The sequence below is a fragment of the Anomaloglossus baeobatrachus genome, chromosome 1, assembly GCF_048569485.1.
Source record: "Anomaloglossus baeobatrachus isolate aAnoBae1 chromosome 1, aAnoBae1.hap1, whole genome shotgun sequence".
NCBI lineage: Eukaryota > Metazoa > Chordata > Amphibia > Anura > Aromobatidae > Anomaloglossus > Anomaloglossus baeobatrachus.
Genome location: NC_134353.1, coordinates 382,958,829 through 382,978,617, shown reverse-complemented (window position 1 = coordinate 382,978,617; position 19,789 = coordinate 382,958,829). Strand labels below are relative to the sequence as shown.

The window sequence follows — 19,789 nt, the reverse complement described above, 5'->3', positions numbered from 1 at the left end:
ATTGGCTGACGAACGCCGCTCAACCAATCACAGCCAGTGTAATGTTCCAGCCACTTAAAGTGACTGAAACATTGAAATCCAGCCCTGGCCAGTGCAGCTATAGCACTGGCCATTGGCTGGAGCTGGGTGACCTCACTGGATCACCCTCCCCCAGCTCCAGTAGCTCCGATTGGAGAGATCGGCCTTGTGACCGCTGTCTCCAATCACAGTGGACCTGTTGCCGGTGACCGCCACCGTCATCGTCCCTGCAGCACGCCAGCACAGTGAGTGTACACAGTGCAATGGCAGGGCGACAAGCTCCGGTCCCATGCTGTTATGAGACCGGAGCATGGGACCCGGATGTTGCCGCGCTGCCATTGCACTGTATGAAACCGGCCTCCCGATCCGCCGCTGCCCTCCGCGATCTGCCACCCGCACCCCCACCACTCGTATCTGCTGCCCGCACCCTCACCCCCACACCTCCCGATCCGCCTCTGCCCTCCGATCTGCCACCGGATCTGCTGCCCGCACCCTCACCCCCACACCTCCCGATCCGCTGCCTGGCCCCTTTCCCTCGTGATCGGCTGCTCGTCCCCTCACCTCCGTGATGTGCTGCCAGCCCCCTCCACCTCTCACCCCCGTGATCGGCTACTCGCCCCCTACTTGTCACCCCCGTGATGTGCGCTCCCTCCCCTGTCACCCCCGTGATGTGCGCTACCTCCCCTGTCACCCCCGTGATGTGCGCTCCCTCCCCTGTCACCCCCGTGATGTGCGCTCCCTCCCCTGTCACCCCCGGGAGGTGTGCGCTCCCTCCCCTGTCACCCCCGGGAGGTGTGCGCTCCCTCCCCTGTCACCCCCGGGAGGTGTGCGCTCCCTCCCCTGTCACCCCCGGGAGGTGTGCGCTCCCTCCCCTGTCACCCCCGGGAGGTGTGCGCTCCCTCCCCTGTCACCCCCGGGAGGTGTGCGCTCCCTCCCCTGTCACCCCCGGGAGGTGTGCGCTCCCTCCCCTGTCACCCCCGGGAGGTGTGCGCTCCCTCCCCTGTCACCCCCGGGAGGTGTGCGCTCCCTCCCCTGTCACCCCCGGGAGGTGTGCGCTCCCTCCCCTGTCACCCCCGGGAGGTGTGCGCTCCCTCCCCTGTCACCCCCGGGAGGTGTGCGCTCCCTCCCCTGTCACCCCCGGGAGGTGTGCGCTCCCTCCCCTGTCACCCCCGGGAGGTGTGCGCTCCCTCCCCTGTCACCCCCGGGAGGTGTGCGCTCCCTCCCCTGTCACCCCCGGGAGGTGTGCGCTCCCTCCCCTGTCACCCCCGGGAGGTGTGCGCTCCCTCACCTGTCACCCCCGGGAGGTGTGCGCTCCCTCACCTGTCACCCCCGGGAGGTGTGCGCTCCCTCACCTGTCACCCCCGGGAGGTGTGCGCTCCCTCACCTGTCACCCCCGGGAGGTGTGCGCTCCCTCACCTGTCACCCCCGGGAGGTGTGCGCTCCCTCACCTGTCACCCCCGGGAGGTGTGCGCTCCCTCACCTGTCACCCCCGGGAGGTGTGCGCTCCCTCACCTGTCACCCCCGGGAGGTGTGCGCTCCCTCACCTGTCACCCCCGGGAGGTGTGCGCTCCCTCACCTGTCACCCCCGGGAGGTGTGCGCTCCCTCACCTGTCACCCCCGGGAGGTGTGCGCTCCCTCACCTGTCACCCCCGGGAGGTGTGCGCTCCCTCACCTGTCACCCCCGGGAGGTGTGCGCTCCCTCACCTGTCACCCCCGGGAGGTGTGCGCTCCCTCACCTGTCACCCCCGGGAGGTGTGCGCTCCCTCACCTGTCACCCCCGGGAGGTGTGCGCTCCCTCACCTGTCACCCCCGGGAGGTGTGCGCTCCCTCACCTGTCACCCCCGGGAGGTGTGCGCTCCCTCACCTGTCACCCCCGGGAGGTGTGCGCTCCCTCACCTGTCACCCCCGGGAGGTGTGCGCTCCCTCACCTGTCACCCCCGGGAGGTGTGCGCTCCCTCACCTGTCACCCCCGGGAGGTGTGCGCTCCCTCACCTGTCACCCCCGGGAGGTGTGCGCTCCCTCACCTGTCACCCCCGGGAGGTGTGCGCTCCCTCACCTGTCACCCCCGGGAGGTGTGCGCTCCCTCACCTGTCACCCCCGGGAGGTGTGCGCTCCCTCACCTGTCACCCCCGGGAGGTGTGCGCTCCCTCACCTGTCACCCCCGGGAGGTGTGCGCTCCCTCACCTGTCACCCCCGGGAGGTGTGCGCTCCCTCACCTGTCACCCCCGGGAGGTGTGCGCTCCCTCACCTGTCACCCCCGGGAGGTGTGCGCTCCCTCACCTGTCACCCCCCCGGGAGGTGTGCGCTCCCTCACCTGTCACCCCCCCGGGAGGTGTGCGCTCCCTCACCTGTCACCCCCCCGGGAGGTGTGCGCTCCCTCACCTGTCACCCCCCCGGGAGGTGTGCGCTCCCTCACCTGTCACCCTCCCCGGGATGTGCGCTGCGCTTCCTTCCCCCAGCTCTCGCCCTCCCCGGGATGTGCGCTGCGCTTCCTTCCCCCAGCTCTCGCCCTCCCCGGGATGTGCGCTGCGCTTCCTTCCCCCAGCTCTCGCCCTCCCCGGGATGTGCGCTGCGCTTCCTTCCCCCAGCTCTCGCCCTCCCCGATCTGCGCTGCGCTTCCTTCCCCCAGCTCTCGCCCTCCCCGGGATGTGCGCTGCGCTTCCTTCCCCCAGCTCTCGCCCTCCCCGATCTGCGCTGCGCTTCCTTCCCCCAGCTCTCGCCCTCCCCGGGATGTGCGCTGCGCTTCCTTCCCCCAGCTCTCGCCCTCCCCGGGATGTGCGCTGCGCTTCCTTCCCCCAGCTCTCGCCCTCCCCGATCTGTGCGCTGCGCTTCCTTCCCCCAGCTCTCGCCCTCCCCGATCTGTGCGCTGCGCTTCCTTCCCCCAGCTCTCGCCCTCCCCGATCTGTGCGCTGCGCTTCCTTCCCCCAGCTCTCGCCCTCCCCGATCTGTGCGCTGCGCTTCCTTCCCCCAGCTCTCGCCCTCCCCGATCTGTGCGCTGCGCTTCCTTCCCCCAGCTCTCGCCCTCCCCGATCTGTGCGCTGCGCTTCCTTCCCCCAGCTCTCGCCCTCCCCGATCTGCGCTGCGCTTCCTTCCCCCAGCTCTCGCCCTCCCCGATCTGCGCTGCGCTTCCTTCCCCCAGCTCTCGCCCTCCCCGATCTGCGCTGCGCTTCCTTCCCCCAGCTCTCGCCCTCCCCGATCTGCGCTGCGCTTCCTTCCCCCAGCTCTCGCCCTCCCCGATCTGCGCTGCGCTTCCTTCCCCCAGCTCTCGCCCTCCCCGATCTGCGCTGCGCTTCCTTCCCCCAGCTCTCGCCCTCCCCGATCTGCGCTGCGCTTTCTTCCCCCAGCTCTCGCCCTCCCCGATCTGCGCTGCGCTTCCTTCCCCCAGCTCTCGCCCTCCCCGATCTGCGCTGCGCTTCCTTCCCCCAGCTCTCGCCCTCCCCGATCTGCGCTGCGCTTCCTTCCCCCAGCTCTCGCCCTCCCCGATCTGCGCTGCGCTTCCTTCCCCCAGCTCTCGCCCTCCCCGATCTGCGCTGCGCTTCCTTCCCCCAGCTCTCGCCCTCCCCGATCTGCGCTGCGCTTCCTTCCCCCAGCTCTCGCCCTCCCCGATCTGCGCTGCGCTTCCTTCCCCCAGCTCTCGCCCTCCCCGATCTGCGCTGCGCTTCCTTCCCCCAGCTCTCGCCCTCCCCGATCTGCGCTGCGCTTCCTTCCCCCAGCTCTCGCCCTCCCCGATCTGCGCTGCGCTTCCTTCCCCCAGCTCTCGCCCTCCCCGATCTGCGCTGCGCTTCCTTCCCCCAGCTCTCGCCCTCCCCGATCTGCGCTGCGCTTCCTTCCCCCAGCTCTCGCCCTCCCCGATCTGCGCTGCGCTTCCTTCCCCCAGCTCTCGCCCTCCCCGATCTGCGCTGCGCTTCCTTCCCCCAGCTCTCGCCCTCCCCGATCTGCGCTGCGCTTCCTTCCCCCAGCTCTCGCCCTCCCCGATCTGCGCTGCGCTTCCTTCCCCCAGCTCTCGCCCTCCCCGATCTGCGCTGCGCTTCCTTCCCCCAGCTCTCGCCCTCCCCGATCTGCGCTGCGCTTCCTTCCCCCAGCTCTCGCCCTCCCCGATCTGCGCTGCGCTTCCTTCCCCCAGCTCTCGCCCTCCCCGATCTGCGCTGCGCTTCCTTCCCCCAGCTCTCGCCCTCCCCGATCTGCGCTGCGCTTCCTTCCCCCAGCTCTCGCCCTCCCCGATCTGCGCTGCGCTTCCTTCCCCCAGCTCTCGCCCTCCCCGATCTGCGCTGCGCTTCCTTCCCCCAGCTCTCGCCCTCCCCGATCTGCGCTGCGCTTCCTTCCCCCAGCTCTCGCCCTCCCCGATCTGCGCTGCGCTTCCTTCCCCCAGCTCTCGCCCTCCCCGATCTGCGCTGCGCTTCCTTCCCCCAGCTCTCGCCCTCCCCGATCTGCGCTGCGCTTCCTTCCCCCAGCTCTCGCCCTCCCCGATCTGCGCTGCGCTTCCTTCCCCCAGCTCTCGCCCTCCCCGATCTGCGCTGCGCTTCCTTCCCCCAGCTCTCGCCCTCCCCGATCTGCGCTGCGCTTCCTTCCCCCAGCTCTCGCCCTCCCCGATCTGCGCTGCGCTTCCTTCCCCCAGCTCTCGCCCTCCCCGATCTGCGCTGCGCTTCCTTCCCCCAGCTCTCGCCCTCCCCGATCTGCGCTGCGCTTCCTTCCCCCAGCTCTCGCCCTCCCCGATCTGCGCTGCGCTTCCTTCCCCCAGCTCTCGCCCTCCCCGATCTGCGCTGCGCTTCCTTCCCCCAGCTCTCGCCCTCCCCGATCTGCGCTGCGCTTCCTTCCCCCAGCTCTCGCCCTCCCCGATCTGCGCTGCGCTTCCTTCCCCCAGCTCTCGCCCTCCCCGATCTGCGCTGCGCTTCCTTCCCCCAGCTCTCGCCCTCCCCGATCTGCGCTGCGCTTCCTTCCCCCAGCTCTCGCCCTCCCCGATCTGCGCTGCGCTTCCTTCCCCCAGCTCTCGCCCTCCCCGATCTGCGCTGCGCTTCCTTCCCCCAGCTCTCGCCCTCCCCGATCTGCGCTGCGCTTCCTTCCCCCAGCTCTCGCCCTCCCCGATCTGCGCTGCGCTTCCTTCCCCCAGCTCTCGCCCTCCCCGATCTGCGCTGCGCTTCCTTCATCTCCTGTGATCCAGCTGCCTAGATCCATCCTGTAGGGTAACTATCCCCAATCTCACCTCCCACTCCCCTTCCCACCCATCCCCCCCTCCCCCATCACCCCCTCCCCCCATCCCAGCCGCCATCTCACAATCACAGATGCTCCCTTTATATGCCGCCCTCCCCCCACCCCCCCCAATCTGCCGCTGTTTTTTTTTTCTATGCCATGGGGGTGTAGTTTCCAAAATGGGGTCACATGTGGGGGAGCTTCACTGTTTCGGCACCTCAGGGGGTCTCCAAACGCAACATGGAATACGCTAATTATCCCAGACAATTTTGCGTTTGAAACGTTAAATGACGCTCCTTGCCTTCCGAGCAGTGCTGTGCGCCCAAACATTTTATTTCCACCACATATGAGGTGATTGTGTACTCAGGAACTCAGGAGAAATTGCACAATACATTTTATGGTGCAATTTTTCCTGATACCCTTGTGAAAAAAAAAGCTACCTTGTTGAAGTAACAATTTTGTGGTAAAAAATTTTTTTATTTTCATAGCTCAACTCTATTAACTTTTGTGAAGCCCCCAGAGGCTCAAAGTGCTCAATAAACATCTAGATAAATTCCATGAGGGGTCTAGTTTCCAAAATGGGGTCACATGTGGGGGAGCTCCACTGTTTCGGCACCTAAGGGGCTCTGCAAACGCAACATGGTGCGGCTAACGATTCCAGCTAATTTTCTGTTCAAAAAAGTCAAATGGCGCTCCTTCCCTTCCGAGTCCTGCCGTGCGCTCAAACAGTGGTTTTTCGCCACATATGAGGTATCTGCGTGTTCAGTAGAAATTGCCCAACAAATTTTGGGGGTTCATTTAATCCTGCTACCCTTGTGAATATGCAATATTTGAGGCTAAATTAACATTTTTGTTGCAAAAAGTAAAATGTTCATTTTTTCCTTCCACATTGCTTTAGTTACTGTGAAGCACCTGAAGGGTTAATAACCTTCTTTAATGTGGTTTTGAGTAGCCTGAGGGGTGCCGTTTTTGGAATGGTGTCACTTTTGGGTGTTTTGTGTCATGTAGACCTTTATAAAATCGCTTCAAATGTGATGTGGTCCCTAAAAAAAAGTGGCTTTGTAAATTTTGTTGTAAAAATGAGAAATTGCTCATAAACTTTGAACCCCTATAACTTCCTTTAAATTTTTTTTTTTTTTTCCCAAAATTGTTCTGATGTAAAGTAGACATGTGGGAAATGTTATTTATTAATTATTTTGTGTCATATGTCTCGTTGGTTTTAGAGCATAAAAATTCAAAGTTTGAAAATTACAAAATTCTCAAAATTTTCGCGAAATTTCCGTTTTTTTTTCACAAAGAAACGCAAAAAATATCGGCCTAAATTTACCACTAACATGAAGCCCAATATGTCGCGAAAAAACAATCTCAGAATCACCGGGATCCGCTGAAGCGTTCCAGAGTTATACCTCATAAAGTGACACTGGTCAAAATTGCAAAAAATGGCCTGGTATTTAGGGTCAAAATAGGCTTGGGGCTGAAGGGGTTAATTGCTATATAAATGTAAGATTATGGTAACTCTGAGAGCACATTTTTATTTCCATGTTGTCTGTCTTATCCTTAGATTCAGTGCAAGCTGTTTGTATTTGATAAAACGTCTCAATCTTGGGTGGAGAGAGGCCGAGGTCTTTTACGACTCAATGACATGGCCTCTACAGAAGATGGCACTTTGCATTCTAGACTTGGTGAGTTATTTAATAGTTAATACTTATACTGGGGCAACAATATATGGTAAAAACTCTGTATCTGAAACGTCTGGTAACTTTGCTGCATTTAGCTTTACTGGTTTCTATTCTAACCACTTTAAAAGGGTTGTCCATGCTTTATACAAAAGTCTGCAGTCACTGTATGTGACTGCAGACTGGCAATTCCTCATGTCATGTGCACTGAAGATTCTCCGGTGACACAGAGCAGCCATATTCTCACTAGACTGTGCTGCATTTTAGTCATTTTGGGGGTGGGGGTTCTTTATTTTCCCCCTTTTGTTGTTTAACATGTTAAAAAGAAAATTAAATTAATCTGTTTCACTTTCATTTAAGGCTAGGTTCACATTTTCGTTTGTTATGATCAGTCACAATCCGCCGCTCTGATAAACAACGCAAACCGTTTGGCGGATTCCGTTGTGTTCCATAGACTTATATGAGCGGCGGATTGTGACTGATGCTCTTGCGTTGCATCCTCCGCCCGACTGATCAGTCGTGGAACAACTGACCGTCGGGTGGCAGGAACGCAGAGTGTAACGTTTTTTGAGCAGCGGAACCCTTAAAATTTCACTGCGCATGCTTTCTCTTGGCGGCCGAACGATCAGCTGATCACCCGGTGGCCGGCTGCTGTGAGCGATCAGCTGATCGGCCGGCTGCTGTGAGCGATCAGCTGATCACCAGGCGGCCGGCTGCTGTGAGCGATCAGCTGATCGCTCTCATTAGCCGGCCGCCTGGAGATAATCTGTTTGCTCTCAAAAGCCGGCGGCCGGCTAATGAGAGCGATCAGCTGACCGTTCTCTCTTTCACGTTTTACAACAGAGCCCGACAATGAATTCTAATTCTTGTCATCCGTTGTACAACGCATCAGTCACAAGCGTCAAGTAACGCATGTGACTGATGGAAAACAACGGAAATGTGAACCTAGCCTAAGTCCCCTTGGCGGACTTGAACCTGTGATTATTTGATCATTTAATCTGTATATAATACAATATTGCAATATATATATATATATATGTATGTATGTATATGTATATAATATGACAATCTGTTAAGGGAGGAGTCCTCTACTTGGACAACCTTTTTCATTCCCCATGTTTGCCTCCATTAAAATAAAGAAAACTTGTGCTCCCCTCCGATGCCAGTGGTGTCGGCACTCACTCTTCCAGGACTCGCATAAGGTTAGCCCCCCCCCAGCCCCCAGAGCCCCATGTGCACCTGTTTCACTGTCCTGCCTTCAGATGCATGAGTAATCAAGAGAAAGTGAGAGCTGCTGCTACTTCCACTTGATTACTTATTCGTACAGGAAAAACAAAAACGTATTCCCCCTGGGTTAGGGGATAACTTTCTGATCACTGGTGGTATGACCACTGGAACCTCTTGTGATATCAAGATCAGTGCTTTAGAACCCTAAGAAAAGCACTTTGCAGCCGTGTCTTGAACGAGCAGAGATGTGTATGTATTTTTGAGAATAACCCCATAAATGTCATAAATTGACAGCAGTATTTAAAAACAAAACAAAAAACAAAAGTGGTTAAACAGCAGGGAACTGAGCTAGCTAGCTCTGATCACTGCTGTTAGAGGTAGGTGCTGGCTCTGGGACTTCATGTAGCCACCCTAGCTCTTAAGCCATACATCCACACCCAAAGTCACATATTGATGTCATGGCAGTTCTGTTTACTCTTGAATAGTACTAATTTACTGAGATTCTGTTTGTCTATAACAGACAACATTATATTAGTAATCCAAGGTAATTTCGAATATGTTGGAAGCGTATTTGGCTATATTTGCATTATTTCTGCAACACAACTGCTATACTGCCAAAGTCTCCTATATCCAGACTTTTACTGTATAGATTTCTTCGGCGCTCCATTGGGAGACCCAGACGATTGGGTGTATAGCTACTGCCTCCGGAGGCCACACAAAGCATTACACTAAAAAGTGTAAGGCCCCTCCCCTTCTGGCTATACACCCCCCGTGGGATCACGGGCTGCTCAGTTTTCAAGCTTTGTGCGAAGGAGGTCAGACATCCACGCATAGCTCCACTGTTTAGTCAGCAGTAGCTGCTGACTATATCGGATGGAAGAAAAGAGGGCCCATGCAAAGGGCCCCCAGCATGCTCCCTTCTCACCCCACTCTTGTTGGCGGTGTTTGTTAAGGTTGAGGTACCCATTGCGGGTACGGAGGCTGGAGCCCACATGCTGTTTTTCCTTCCCCATCCCCCTGAGGGCTCTGGTGAAGTGGGATCTTACCGGCCTCCAGACTCTGAGGCCGGGCTCCATCCACAGACCCGGAGATCCTGCTGGATACGGAGCTGGGTACCGTCAGGGACAAGGCCCTGCAACATTCAGGTACTCTGTGTCCCCGTACAGACAGGCACAGACACACTCCAGCGTTGCTGGGTGTTCTAGTGCGCCGGGGACAGTAGCGCTGCGCGCTTGGGTTATACTCACTGCAGCTTAGCTGAGTGAGTTTATGTGTGGGGAACTACCGCGCCGGCCGCCACGGAGACTGCGGCGCGGCTGCGACTTGTGGTGCGCCGGGGACTTCGCGCCGACCGTGCTTTTACGACGGCAGCGCTTATAAATCTAGTCCCCGGCTTCTGCGGCCTAGTTACGTTTCGTTCCCGCCCCCAGCCCTGTCAGTCAGGGAAGGGGAGAGACGCTGTACAATAGTCAGCGCCGAGGGCTGGAGTCTTATTTACATACTCCAGCCCTCTCACTGGGCACAGTGGGACGCCAGTTTCTCGCTCTTTGTCTGCAGCACGCCCACGGCCCGCCCCTCTTCACAGGACGCCGGCAGCCATTCCTGCACGCAGTCTGAGCTGGAGAACGGACATAGCCCTGGGAGACCCAGACAGGGGATTCTGGCGACCACACACCCGCTGTTAAGCGGGCGGTAAGCAGCACCTAGGTGCTGACCCCACTAGTGCCACAGTGTTGTTTTGTGTACTTTTGTCTGTACCTATATATTGCACTGTACGGTCGCTTCTTGGCTTATACCCCTATATTGCTCTGAGGAGACAACAGCATGTCATCCGCAAAAAGCAAGGGTGCCAAGGCACAGGCTTTATATGCTGCCTGTACCGCATGTGGGGCTGATCTACCGGCAGGTTCCACTGACCCCCATTGTGTGCAATGTTCGGTCCCTGTGCCACTTCGTCAGCCGGAGTCTATGCTAGTAGTGGCCCAGGCAGAGACGCCTGTGAACCCTGCCCCGGTGACGGGGACAGAGTTTGCAGTTTTTGTTGATAAGATGTCTGTGACTATGACAAAAATTCTAGAAACTTTGCAGTCCAGGCCGGTCACTCAGACCATGGGCACTGCTGATTCAATGTTCCCCGGTCCCCCTCAGTTGGAACTAATCCGTGCTCCAAGGGGGTCCCAGGCATCACAGGCTGAAGGCTCTGACTCGGACGACAGTCTCAGGCAGCCTAAGCGAGCTCGCTGGGAGAGACCCTCGGCGTCATCACGCTGGTCAGGGTCTCAGCGAGAGGATTCTCTGTATGATGACACAGAGCTAGGTGATCAGGAGTCTAATCCTGAGACTGCTCTCAACCTGGATACCCCTGATGGTGACGCCATGGTGAATGATCTTATAGCGGCCATCAATAGACTGCTGGATATTTCTCCTCCAGCGGAGGAGGCAGCAGCACAGCAGGAGAAATTCCATTTCAGGTATCCCAAACGTAAATTGAGCTCTTTTCTGGACCACGCTGACTTCAGAGAAGCAGTCCAGAAACACCATGCTTATCCAGATAAGCGTTTCTCCAAACGTCTTAAGGATACACGTTATCCCTTTCCCCCTGACGTGGTCAAACGCTGGACCCAGTGTCCAAAGGTGGACCCCCCAATCTCCAGGCTTGCGGCTAGATCCATAGTTGCAGTGGAAGATGGGGCTTCACTTAAAGATGCCAATGACAGACAGATGGACCTTTGGTTGAAATCTGTCTATGAAGCTATCGGCGCGTCGTTTGCTCCAGCATTCGCAGCCGTGTGGGCACTCCAAGCTATTTCAGCTGGTCTGGCGCAGGTGGACTCTGTCATACGTCCATCAGTGCCGCAAGTGGCGTCCTTGACCTCGCAAATGTCTGCGTTTGCGACTTAAGCTATCAATGCGGTCTTGGACTCTACCAGCCGTACGTCAATGGCGTCCGCCAACTCTGTGGTTTTACGCAGAGCCTTATGGTTAAAGGAATGGAAAGCAGATTCTGCTTCCAAAAAATGCTTAACCAGTTTGCCATTATCTCAAGACAGACTGTTTGGTGAGCAATTGGCGGAAATCATTAAACAGTCCAAGGGTAAGGACTCTTCCTTACCCCAGCCCAGATCAAGCAAACCTCAACAGTGGAGGGGACAGTCGAGGTTTCGGTCCTTTCGAGGTTCGGGCAGGGCCCAATTCTCCTCGTCCAAAAGGACTCAGAAGGAGCAGAGGAGCTCAGATTCCTGGCGGACTCACGCACGCCCAAAGAAAGCAGCCGGAGGAACCGCTTCCAAGCCGGCTGCCTCATGACTTTCGGCCTCCTCTCTCCGCATCCTCGGTCGGTGGCAGGCTCTCCCGCTTTTGCGGCATTTGGCTGCCACAGGTCAAAGACCGGTGGGTAACAGACATTTTTGTCTCACGGGTACCGGATAGAGTTCAGTTCTCGTCCTCCGCCTCGGTTCTTCAGAACTTCCCCACATCCCGACCGAGCCGATGCTCTTCTGCAGGCGGTGTGTTCTCTAAGGGCAGAAGGAGTGGTGATCCCTGTTCCTCTTCAGGAACGAGGTCAAGGTTTTTACTCCAATCTGTTTGTGGTGCCAAAAAAGGACGGCTCTTTCCGTCCTGTTCTGGACCTAAAACTGCTCAACAAGCACGTGAAAACCAGGCGGTTCCGGATGGAATCTCTCCGCTCCGTCATTGCCTCGATGTCTCAAGGAGATTTCCTAGCATCAATAGACATCAAGGATGCTTATCTCCACGTGCCGATTGCTCCAGAGCACCAGCGTTTTCTACGCTTCGTTATAGGAGACGAACACCTTCAGTTCGTAGCCCTGCCATTTGGTCTGGCGACAGCCACACGGGTTTTCACCAAGGTCATGGCAGCAGTGGTAGCAGTCATGCATTCTCAGGGACACTCGGTGATCCCTTACTTGGGCGATCTACTTGTCAAGGCACCCTCTCAAGAGGCATGCCAACACAGCCTGAGCGTTGCGCTGGAGACTCTCCAGACTTTCGGGTGGATCATCAACTTTTCAAAGTCAAATCTGTCACCGACCCAATCACTAACATATCTTGGCATGGAGTTTCATACTCTCTCAGCGATAGTGAAGCTTCCGATGGACAAGCAGCGTTCACTACAGACAGGGGTGCACTCTCTCCTTCAAGGCCAGTCGCACCCCTTAAGACGCCTCATGCACTTCCTGGGGAAGATGGTGGCAGCAATGGAGGCGGTCCCGTTTGCGCAGTTTCATCTGCGCCCACTTCAATGGGACATTCTCCGCCAATGGGACGGGAAGTCGACGTCCTTAGACAGGAAAGTCTCCCTTTCCCAGACGGCCAAGGACTCTCTTCAATGGTGGCTTCTTCCCACCTCATTATCACAAGGAAGGTCCTTCCTACCCCCATCCTGGGCGGTGGTCACGACAGACGCGAGTCTGTCAGGGTGGGGAGCAGTTTTTCTCCACCACAGGGCTCAGGGTACGTGGACTCAGCAGGAGTCCACCCTTCAGATCAATGTTCTGGAAATCAGGGCAGTGTATCTTGCCCTACAAGCCTTCCAGCAGTGGCTGGAAGGAAAGCAGATCCGAATTCAGTCGGACAACTCCACAGCGGTGGCATACATCAACCACCAAGGCGGGACACGCAGTCGGCAAGCCTTCCAGGAAGTCCGGCGGATTCTGATGTGGGTGGAAGCCACGGCCTCCACCATATCCGCAGTTCACATCCCCGGCGTAGAAAACTGGGAAGCGGACTTCCTCAGTCGCCAGGGTATGGACGCAGGGGAATGGTCCCTTCACCCGGACGTGTTTCAGGAAATCTGTCGCCGCTGGGGAAGGCCGGACGTCGACCTAATGGCGTCCCGGCACAACAACAAGGTCCCAACTTTCATGGCACGGTCTCGCGATCACAGAGCTCTGGCGGCAGACGCCTTAGTGCAAGATTGGTCGCAGTTCCAGCTGCCCTATGTGTTTCCCCCTCTGGCACTCTTGCCCAGAGTGCTACGCAAGATCAGGTCCGATTGCCGCCGCGTCCTGCTCGTCGCCCCAGACTGGCCGAGGAGGTCGTGGTATCCGGATCTGTGGCATCTCACGGTCGGCCAACCGTGGGCGCTACCAGACCGGCCAGACTTACTGTCACAAGGGCCGTTTTTCCATCTGAATTCTACGGCCCTGAACCTGACTGTGTGGCCATTGAGTCCTGGATACTAGCATCTTCAGGATTATCTCAAGGGGTCGTGGCCACCATGAGACAGGCTAGAAAGCCCACGTCTGCTAAGATCTACCACAGAACGTGGAAGATTTTCTTATCCTGGTGCTCGGCACAGGGAGTGTCCCCCTGGCCATTTGCATTGCCTACTTTTCTTTCCTTCCTGCAATCTGGTTTGGAAAAAGGCTTATCGCTCGGCTCCCTTAAAGGGCAAGTCTCAGCGCTATCTGTATTTTTTCAAAAGCGTCTAGCACGACTTCCTCAGGTACGCACGTTCCTGCAGGGGGGTTGTCACATCGTCCCTCCGTACAAACGGCCGTTAGATCCATGGGATCTGAACAGGGTACTAGTTGCTCTCCAGAAGCCGCCCTTCGAGCCTCTGAGGGATGTTTCATTTTCTCGACTCTCACAGAAAGTGGCCTTTCTGGTAGCGGTCACGTCTCTTCGGAGGGTATCCGAGCTGGCAGCGCTGTCATCCAAAGCTCCCTTCCTGGTTTTTCACCAGGACAAGGTAGTGCTGCGCCCGATTCAGGAGTTTCTCCCTAAGGTGGTATCCTCTTTTCATCTCAATCAGGATATCTCCTTACCTTCCTTTTGTCCTCATCCAGTTCATCGGTATGAAAAGGATTTGCATTTGTTGGATCTCGTGAGAGCACTCAGAATCTACATTTCCCGCACGGCGCCCCTGCGCCGCTCGGATGCACTCTTTGTCCTTGTCGCTGGTAAGCGCAAAGGATCGCAGGCTTCCAAATCCACCCTGGCTCGATGGATCAAGGAACCAATTCTTGAAGCCTACCGTTCTGCTGGGCTTCCGGTTCCATCAGGGCTGAAGGCCCATTCTACCAGAGCCGTGGGTGCGTCCTGGGCATTACGACACCAGGCTACGGCTCAACAGGTGTGCCAGGCAGCTACCTGGTCGAGTCTGCACACTTTCACCAAACATTATCAGGTGCATACCTACGCTTCGGCGGACGCCAGCCTAGGTAGAAGAGTCCTGCAGGCGGCGGTTGCCTCCTCGTAGGGGAGGGCTGTTTTGCAGCTCTAACTTGAGGTATTAATTTACCCACCCAGGGACTGCTTTTGGACGTCCCAATCGTCTGGGTCTCCCAATGGAGCGCCGAAGAAGAAGGGAATTTTGTTACTTACCGTAAATTCCTTTTCTTCTAGCTCCAATTGGGAGACCCAGCACCCGCCCTGTTTCCTTCGGGATTTTTGGTTTTTTCGGGTACACATGTTGTTCATGTTGAACGGTTTCAGTTCTCCGATGTTACTTCGGATTGAATTTGTTTAAACCAGTTATTGGCTTTCCTCCTTCTTGCTTTAGCACTAAAACTGAGCAGCCCGTGATCCCACGGGGGGTGTATAGCCAGAAGGGGAGGGGCCTTACACTTTTTAGTGTAATGCTTTGTGTGGCCTCCGGAGGCAGTAGCTATACACCCAATCGTCTGGGTCTCCCAATTGGAGCTAGAAGAAAAGGAATTTACGGTAAGTAACAAAATTCCCTTCTTTGTTGTTTTTGTTGTTTTTTTTACAATAGAAATCAACAGGCTCAATCTCCATTCATTCTGTTATCTGTATACTTTTGGTTTAGCAGTAAAAATGGTATATCAATGATAATGGCAACATCCAATAGTGTTTTATACAGTGTATCTAGGACTACACCAACTTTTGGCTCTGCAACACCAAACCTGAAAATCCGAATGACCCAATGAAATTATTGGCACAAACGCAGTTGACAGGCAGATAAAGGACAGTATTTCTCTAGGCACTGTCATCTGGCCACCAGCGTCCCTCAAGCAGTCTGTTGTGACTTCACATGCTCAGGGTTCGTGTTGCCTACTGCATGCGGACCGCGCAACAAGATTTCTCCAAACTACACCAGCTCTGCTAGCAAAATGAAGGTGGAGACCAGCCCTTCAATTTAATCATTCGGTCGTACACAAGCTTATTGTATAGCTATGTCTATACAAACCTAAACCGATCTTTCACAGTGGAATATATATATATTTTCAGTTGATTTGTTCTTCTGCTCTAAAATTCCCATGTTGATGTACTGTCAAGTGTGGATCTGGAGACCCGCGGCTAGTTTGTGCGTCAGTGTGTACTCTGATGTCTGAATTTAGCCTTAAATGTGGTAGCAAAAACCTGGTGACAGACTCCCGTTTGAGAGCAGAATGATGTAGGGGCAGAGACCTATGTATCCTTTTACTACACTGAGTGAAGCCAGCTCTGATTGGCTGCAGGGATTATGTTACATAACAATGTCACGCAAGCCCCAGGAGATCCAGTGTTTGCACTGCTGGAAAGGCAACTGCATCAGAGGGGAGTATGTGTTATTTTACTGGGAGCAAACATAGGGCTAGAGAAGGGGTTGTCCAAATAGTGGCCACCCCCTTTAATATGAATAGATTCTGTGGGTGTGATTATTTGTTCTAGGGTTTTTTGTATTGTGGGTACAGTATGGGTCCTACATTCTAAGTGGAAAATGTACCTTCTGTCCTCAGTTATGCGCACACAGGGAAGTCTGCGACTAATCCTCAACACTAAGCTCTGGGCCCAAATGCAGATAGACAAAGCCAGTGAGAAGAGTATTCGAATTACAGCAATGGACACAGAGGACCAGGGTGTTAAAGTGTTTCTCATATCGGTAAGTGTCTGGTGAGCTGATAAACTGTTGTGTTGGCTTGTTATTTAGTTAAAATGTGTAGCGCAACGTCAGAGTACTCTTTATCTACATTAGAGCAAAATTACTTTTCACCTTTTTGACATTTTGTTAATTTTGTAAGAAAACTTTGAGTTACTCAGTAAATATATGGCTAATATCCACTTGTTTCGAAAGCCATTTTGCACTAGTATTTTTAAAGAGGCTATCTTACAAAGACAACCCATTTTAATTTTTTTAACATGCAAAAAGGGAGCTAGTAAACAAGTATAAGGCTGTGTGCCCATGATCAGTGTTTGCAGCGGTTTGGACGCAGCATACGTCAGCTGCGTCTAAAATGCTGCGTTGCACAGTATAGGCATAGTAGATGGGATTTCTAGAAATCCTGTGCCCACTGTGCTTGTTTTTTCCGCAGCAAACACTGACTTGTGGTGTGTGTTTCCAGACCGCAGCATATCAATTGTTTGCTATGGATTCGCATGCGTCCACTGTAGGGAGAGCACAAGCGCGAGACCGCAGCGCACTGAACCGTGATCGTGGACACAAGTAGCTGCGATTTCCTGCGGAGGAGACGCACAGCCCCACTGTGTTCTGAACGCAGAGAGTCCTGATTGTTGGCACATACCCTAAAGGGTTTAGTAGCCCAGGGACATAAGTCAGCATGGCATCTATATTTAAAAGCTGAGAATTTAGCTCTGCTCACGCTAATAGCCATTGAAAATTACATGCACTTTGACTGCTTTTCTGCATATTATTAAAGTGAGTAAAAAAAGCAAAGGCATTTTAACGGTCAGGAAAATTGACATTCAAAAATGCTCTGCAGGCCGGTTTCTCAGGCATTAAAGAAAGGCACAATTGGCATGATTTATATAAATATCTACTTTGCTAGCACTGTAATACACATTGTCTTTTGTGTATAAAAATACCCTGCGGAAAAAAATAAATTTGCCAGGCGGTTTTCACCGCCCCTCATCTCACTCAAATGCTGCTTTTGTATCCTCATAAAGGTGCAATTGTGACTTTGGCAAAGCTTTGCCCACTTTCGGTATTTTTATGCCAATTCCTCAGAGCATGGTTGCAAGCCTCTTTTTATACCGGGTTTTTATGATTCTAGCATTTTATTCTGGGTAGTTTCTCTGTGGGGGAGAGCAAAGGTTAGACCTCTATGCTAGGCAATACTCACAGGGGCGAAAAAAGTATGGAAAATTAGCCTGATTCCAAAAGATAGAAAACAGTCTCTATTCCACCTATTGGAGGGTAGCCACACTTTAAGTCCATGTTGAGCCTGTAATGAACTTTGACCAAAGTTATTTTCTCCAAAATTGAAAGACCACCTTCTGCAGACAAGTGTTCTGTCAGCGTTGAGCCTTCTATTGCTTGATCACTTTACAATACAATACACTGTACAATACACTTTATTACTTCAGTATTTCAGGGTGCTGCCAGTTTGCTGCTCTACTTTGAAGCTCTCCCTCTAGGCCTTTATAGGTTCATGACCATGACCAACAAATGCTTTTAATAGAAACCCCAGCTTCTGCGACAATACCATTGATACAATCATGACAGGGAGGGCCCCAAGCTCTATCAAACCACTTAGATGCTGCAGGAACTTGACCACAGCATCTAAGGGGTTCAACTTTAGCTCCAATCACATGATAATCACAGAAGCTGATGTTTATGGAGTAGGTTCAGATACTAGGCTCGCTCCAATCCATCTCATGTGGGCATTTGCCGTAGAAGAACATGGGCTAAAACGCTTTGTACAAATGGTTATCGGGTAGGTGTATGCTTCAACTAGCACTTTTTTTTTTTTCTGTAAAAATGTAATTTCATTGGCAACCTTCCTAGAAATCCACATATTTAATATATATTTGTTTACAGGCAAGTTCTAAAGACACAGGGCAACTCTTTGCTGCAATCCATCACCGCATCCTCGCTCTTCGGAGTCGTGTAGAGCAGGAAGCTGAGGTGAAGTGTCCTGAGCCGGCCAGTGAGGTCACCCAGTCTAATGAGGAAGACAGTGATGATGATGTCCTTACCCCTGCAGTTGCAGCTACAAGTGGTTAGTAAAATCTAGCAAGCATATTGCTTTTTAAAATGTGGCATTTAGATCGTGCCTTTAATCTATATTTTACTTCTTTCTTTAGCACCTAGTGACGATGGAGACAAGCCACCTGTATCCAGTACATAGCAGTCGCTTACCCCGTTCCTAGAAAGATGGTTGTCCTCACCTGGCAGGGTGACAATCCACAGATGCCCCCTCTTTGTACGCCTCATGGAATATTTAAGACCGGCTACCCATAACAAAGCTGGACTGAGGACACAGACTTTTACTACTCCCTTACCAATGAACAGTTCTATCTTTTTGTTCACTTTAAGTAAACCGGAAAATACATCGGGTCCCCAAATATATATATATATATATTTTTTTTTATAGTGTTTTTGGAGGGGATCAGGGAGGTATCCAACCTATACAGTGTAGAATGCTTGAGAATTAGCAGCTCATCATATTGATGAGCTGTGTGAAATCCTTTTTTTTTCTCCCCCTTCCTATTAACAGCTGTGCAATGTGCATTGCTTTTCCGAAATGTTAATTTTGTTTTATATGCATCAGTTTTACTTTCTATCCTGTTGCCAACCCTGTTAATGTACATATTAAGTTTTCTGATCATTGGTTGCTTTTACATTGGGATTCCAGTCCTGGACAGGAACAAAGCAATTAATGAAGATGTACAGGAACTCTTTGCCTGAATCCATTAATGTCTAAATACCATGGAATGGACGACTTTCACATTGGAATTTAACTTCAATAACACTGACTTTTACTAAGCTCTTAAAATAAGAGTCTTCTTCAGGACTTCATCAGTCAAATGAAAAAAGTCTCATACTCTGTTTTCAGTTCCCTTCTCATTTTGGTAAATTTTCTGGGTTTTTTGTTTTTTTTTTTTTTTTTTAATTAGTTTGACATATAAAAGGGGTTGTTCACTTGGAAAAATAATTGATCAGATGTGTTTTTAATACAAATATACCCACCTTTTTATATGCTTGAATTAAAGTTGTCAGAGGCTCAAGATATTGGCACTGATCCTCATCCCTTGTTAGGTTCCTCCCCTTCCTTCTGTTACGTGACCAGTTCTGAGTGTAAAGGGGGCTTGCTGACTACTCGTTCTTTAGCTTAGCTGGTAGCTGGACCCCCTACTTTGTACAAGCATTGATGGCTGTTGAAAGATCTCCTGTTTCAAAGCCAACTTGGAAGTTGAGCACAAATGTTGATTGTATTAAGTGTTAAGTTCCGGGCACCTTTTTTTAACTCAAGCACATTGGTAATATTTATATTTTAAACACATCTAAAAAATTTTTACGTGAACAACCCCTTAATATGCTTTTTTTTGTGTGCTGAAAAGGTGAAATGTTGTTTTTTTTTTGTATCCATATTTAAGGGAAAGAGTTAAATACTGTACACTAAGCTGTGTCTGGATTTTTTTTCTCTCTGAAGTGTTTAACCTATAACATGCATAATCGAACTGTATATTGAACAATCTGTATTTAGTGCTTATTAAAGGGACGGTTCACCCATATTTTTTATTTTCTAGATTGATATTATATTGAGAAACAATGTTTATCTCATATACCTTGTGTTGGCAATAGTGCCTGTGAGAGGCGCTATTGCAGACCGCTGTTCCCCTCTCCATGACCTCGGGGATCCGGTGATAACACGTCAAGTTCCAGATCACGTGACATCACCGTGGCCGGCCGCAGTCTTCCTGACTCACTGGGCTGTGGGCGGTGTTTCACCGCTCATCACAGCTCAGCGTGT

At 52.9% G+C, this 19,789-nt stretch overlaps 1 protein-coding gene across 2 annotated transcripts in view; it reads left to right on the top strand.

The window, feature by feature from the left end:
• The window catches only part of RANBP3 (RAN binding protein 3), a 114,999-nt gene extending 95,561 nt beyond the window's left edge, over window positions 1-19,438 (top strand). For both annotated transcript variants that reach the window (XM_075352520.1, XM_075352519.1), the window contains 4 exons: window positions 6,767-6,887; window positions 15,815-15,957; window positions 17,854-18,034; window positions 18,120-19,438. In XM_075352520.1, coding sequence (XP_075208635.1) covers window positions 6,767-6,887; window positions 15,815-15,957; window positions 17,854-18,034; window positions 18,120-18,163 — 489 coding nt within the window. In that variant the 3' untranslated portion in view covers window positions 18,164-19,438. The remainder of the gene's footprint in view (window positions 1-6,766; window positions 6,888-15,814; window positions 15,958-17,853; window positions 18,035-18,119) is intronic.
• Window positions 19,439-19,789: the final 351 nt, after the last annotated feature.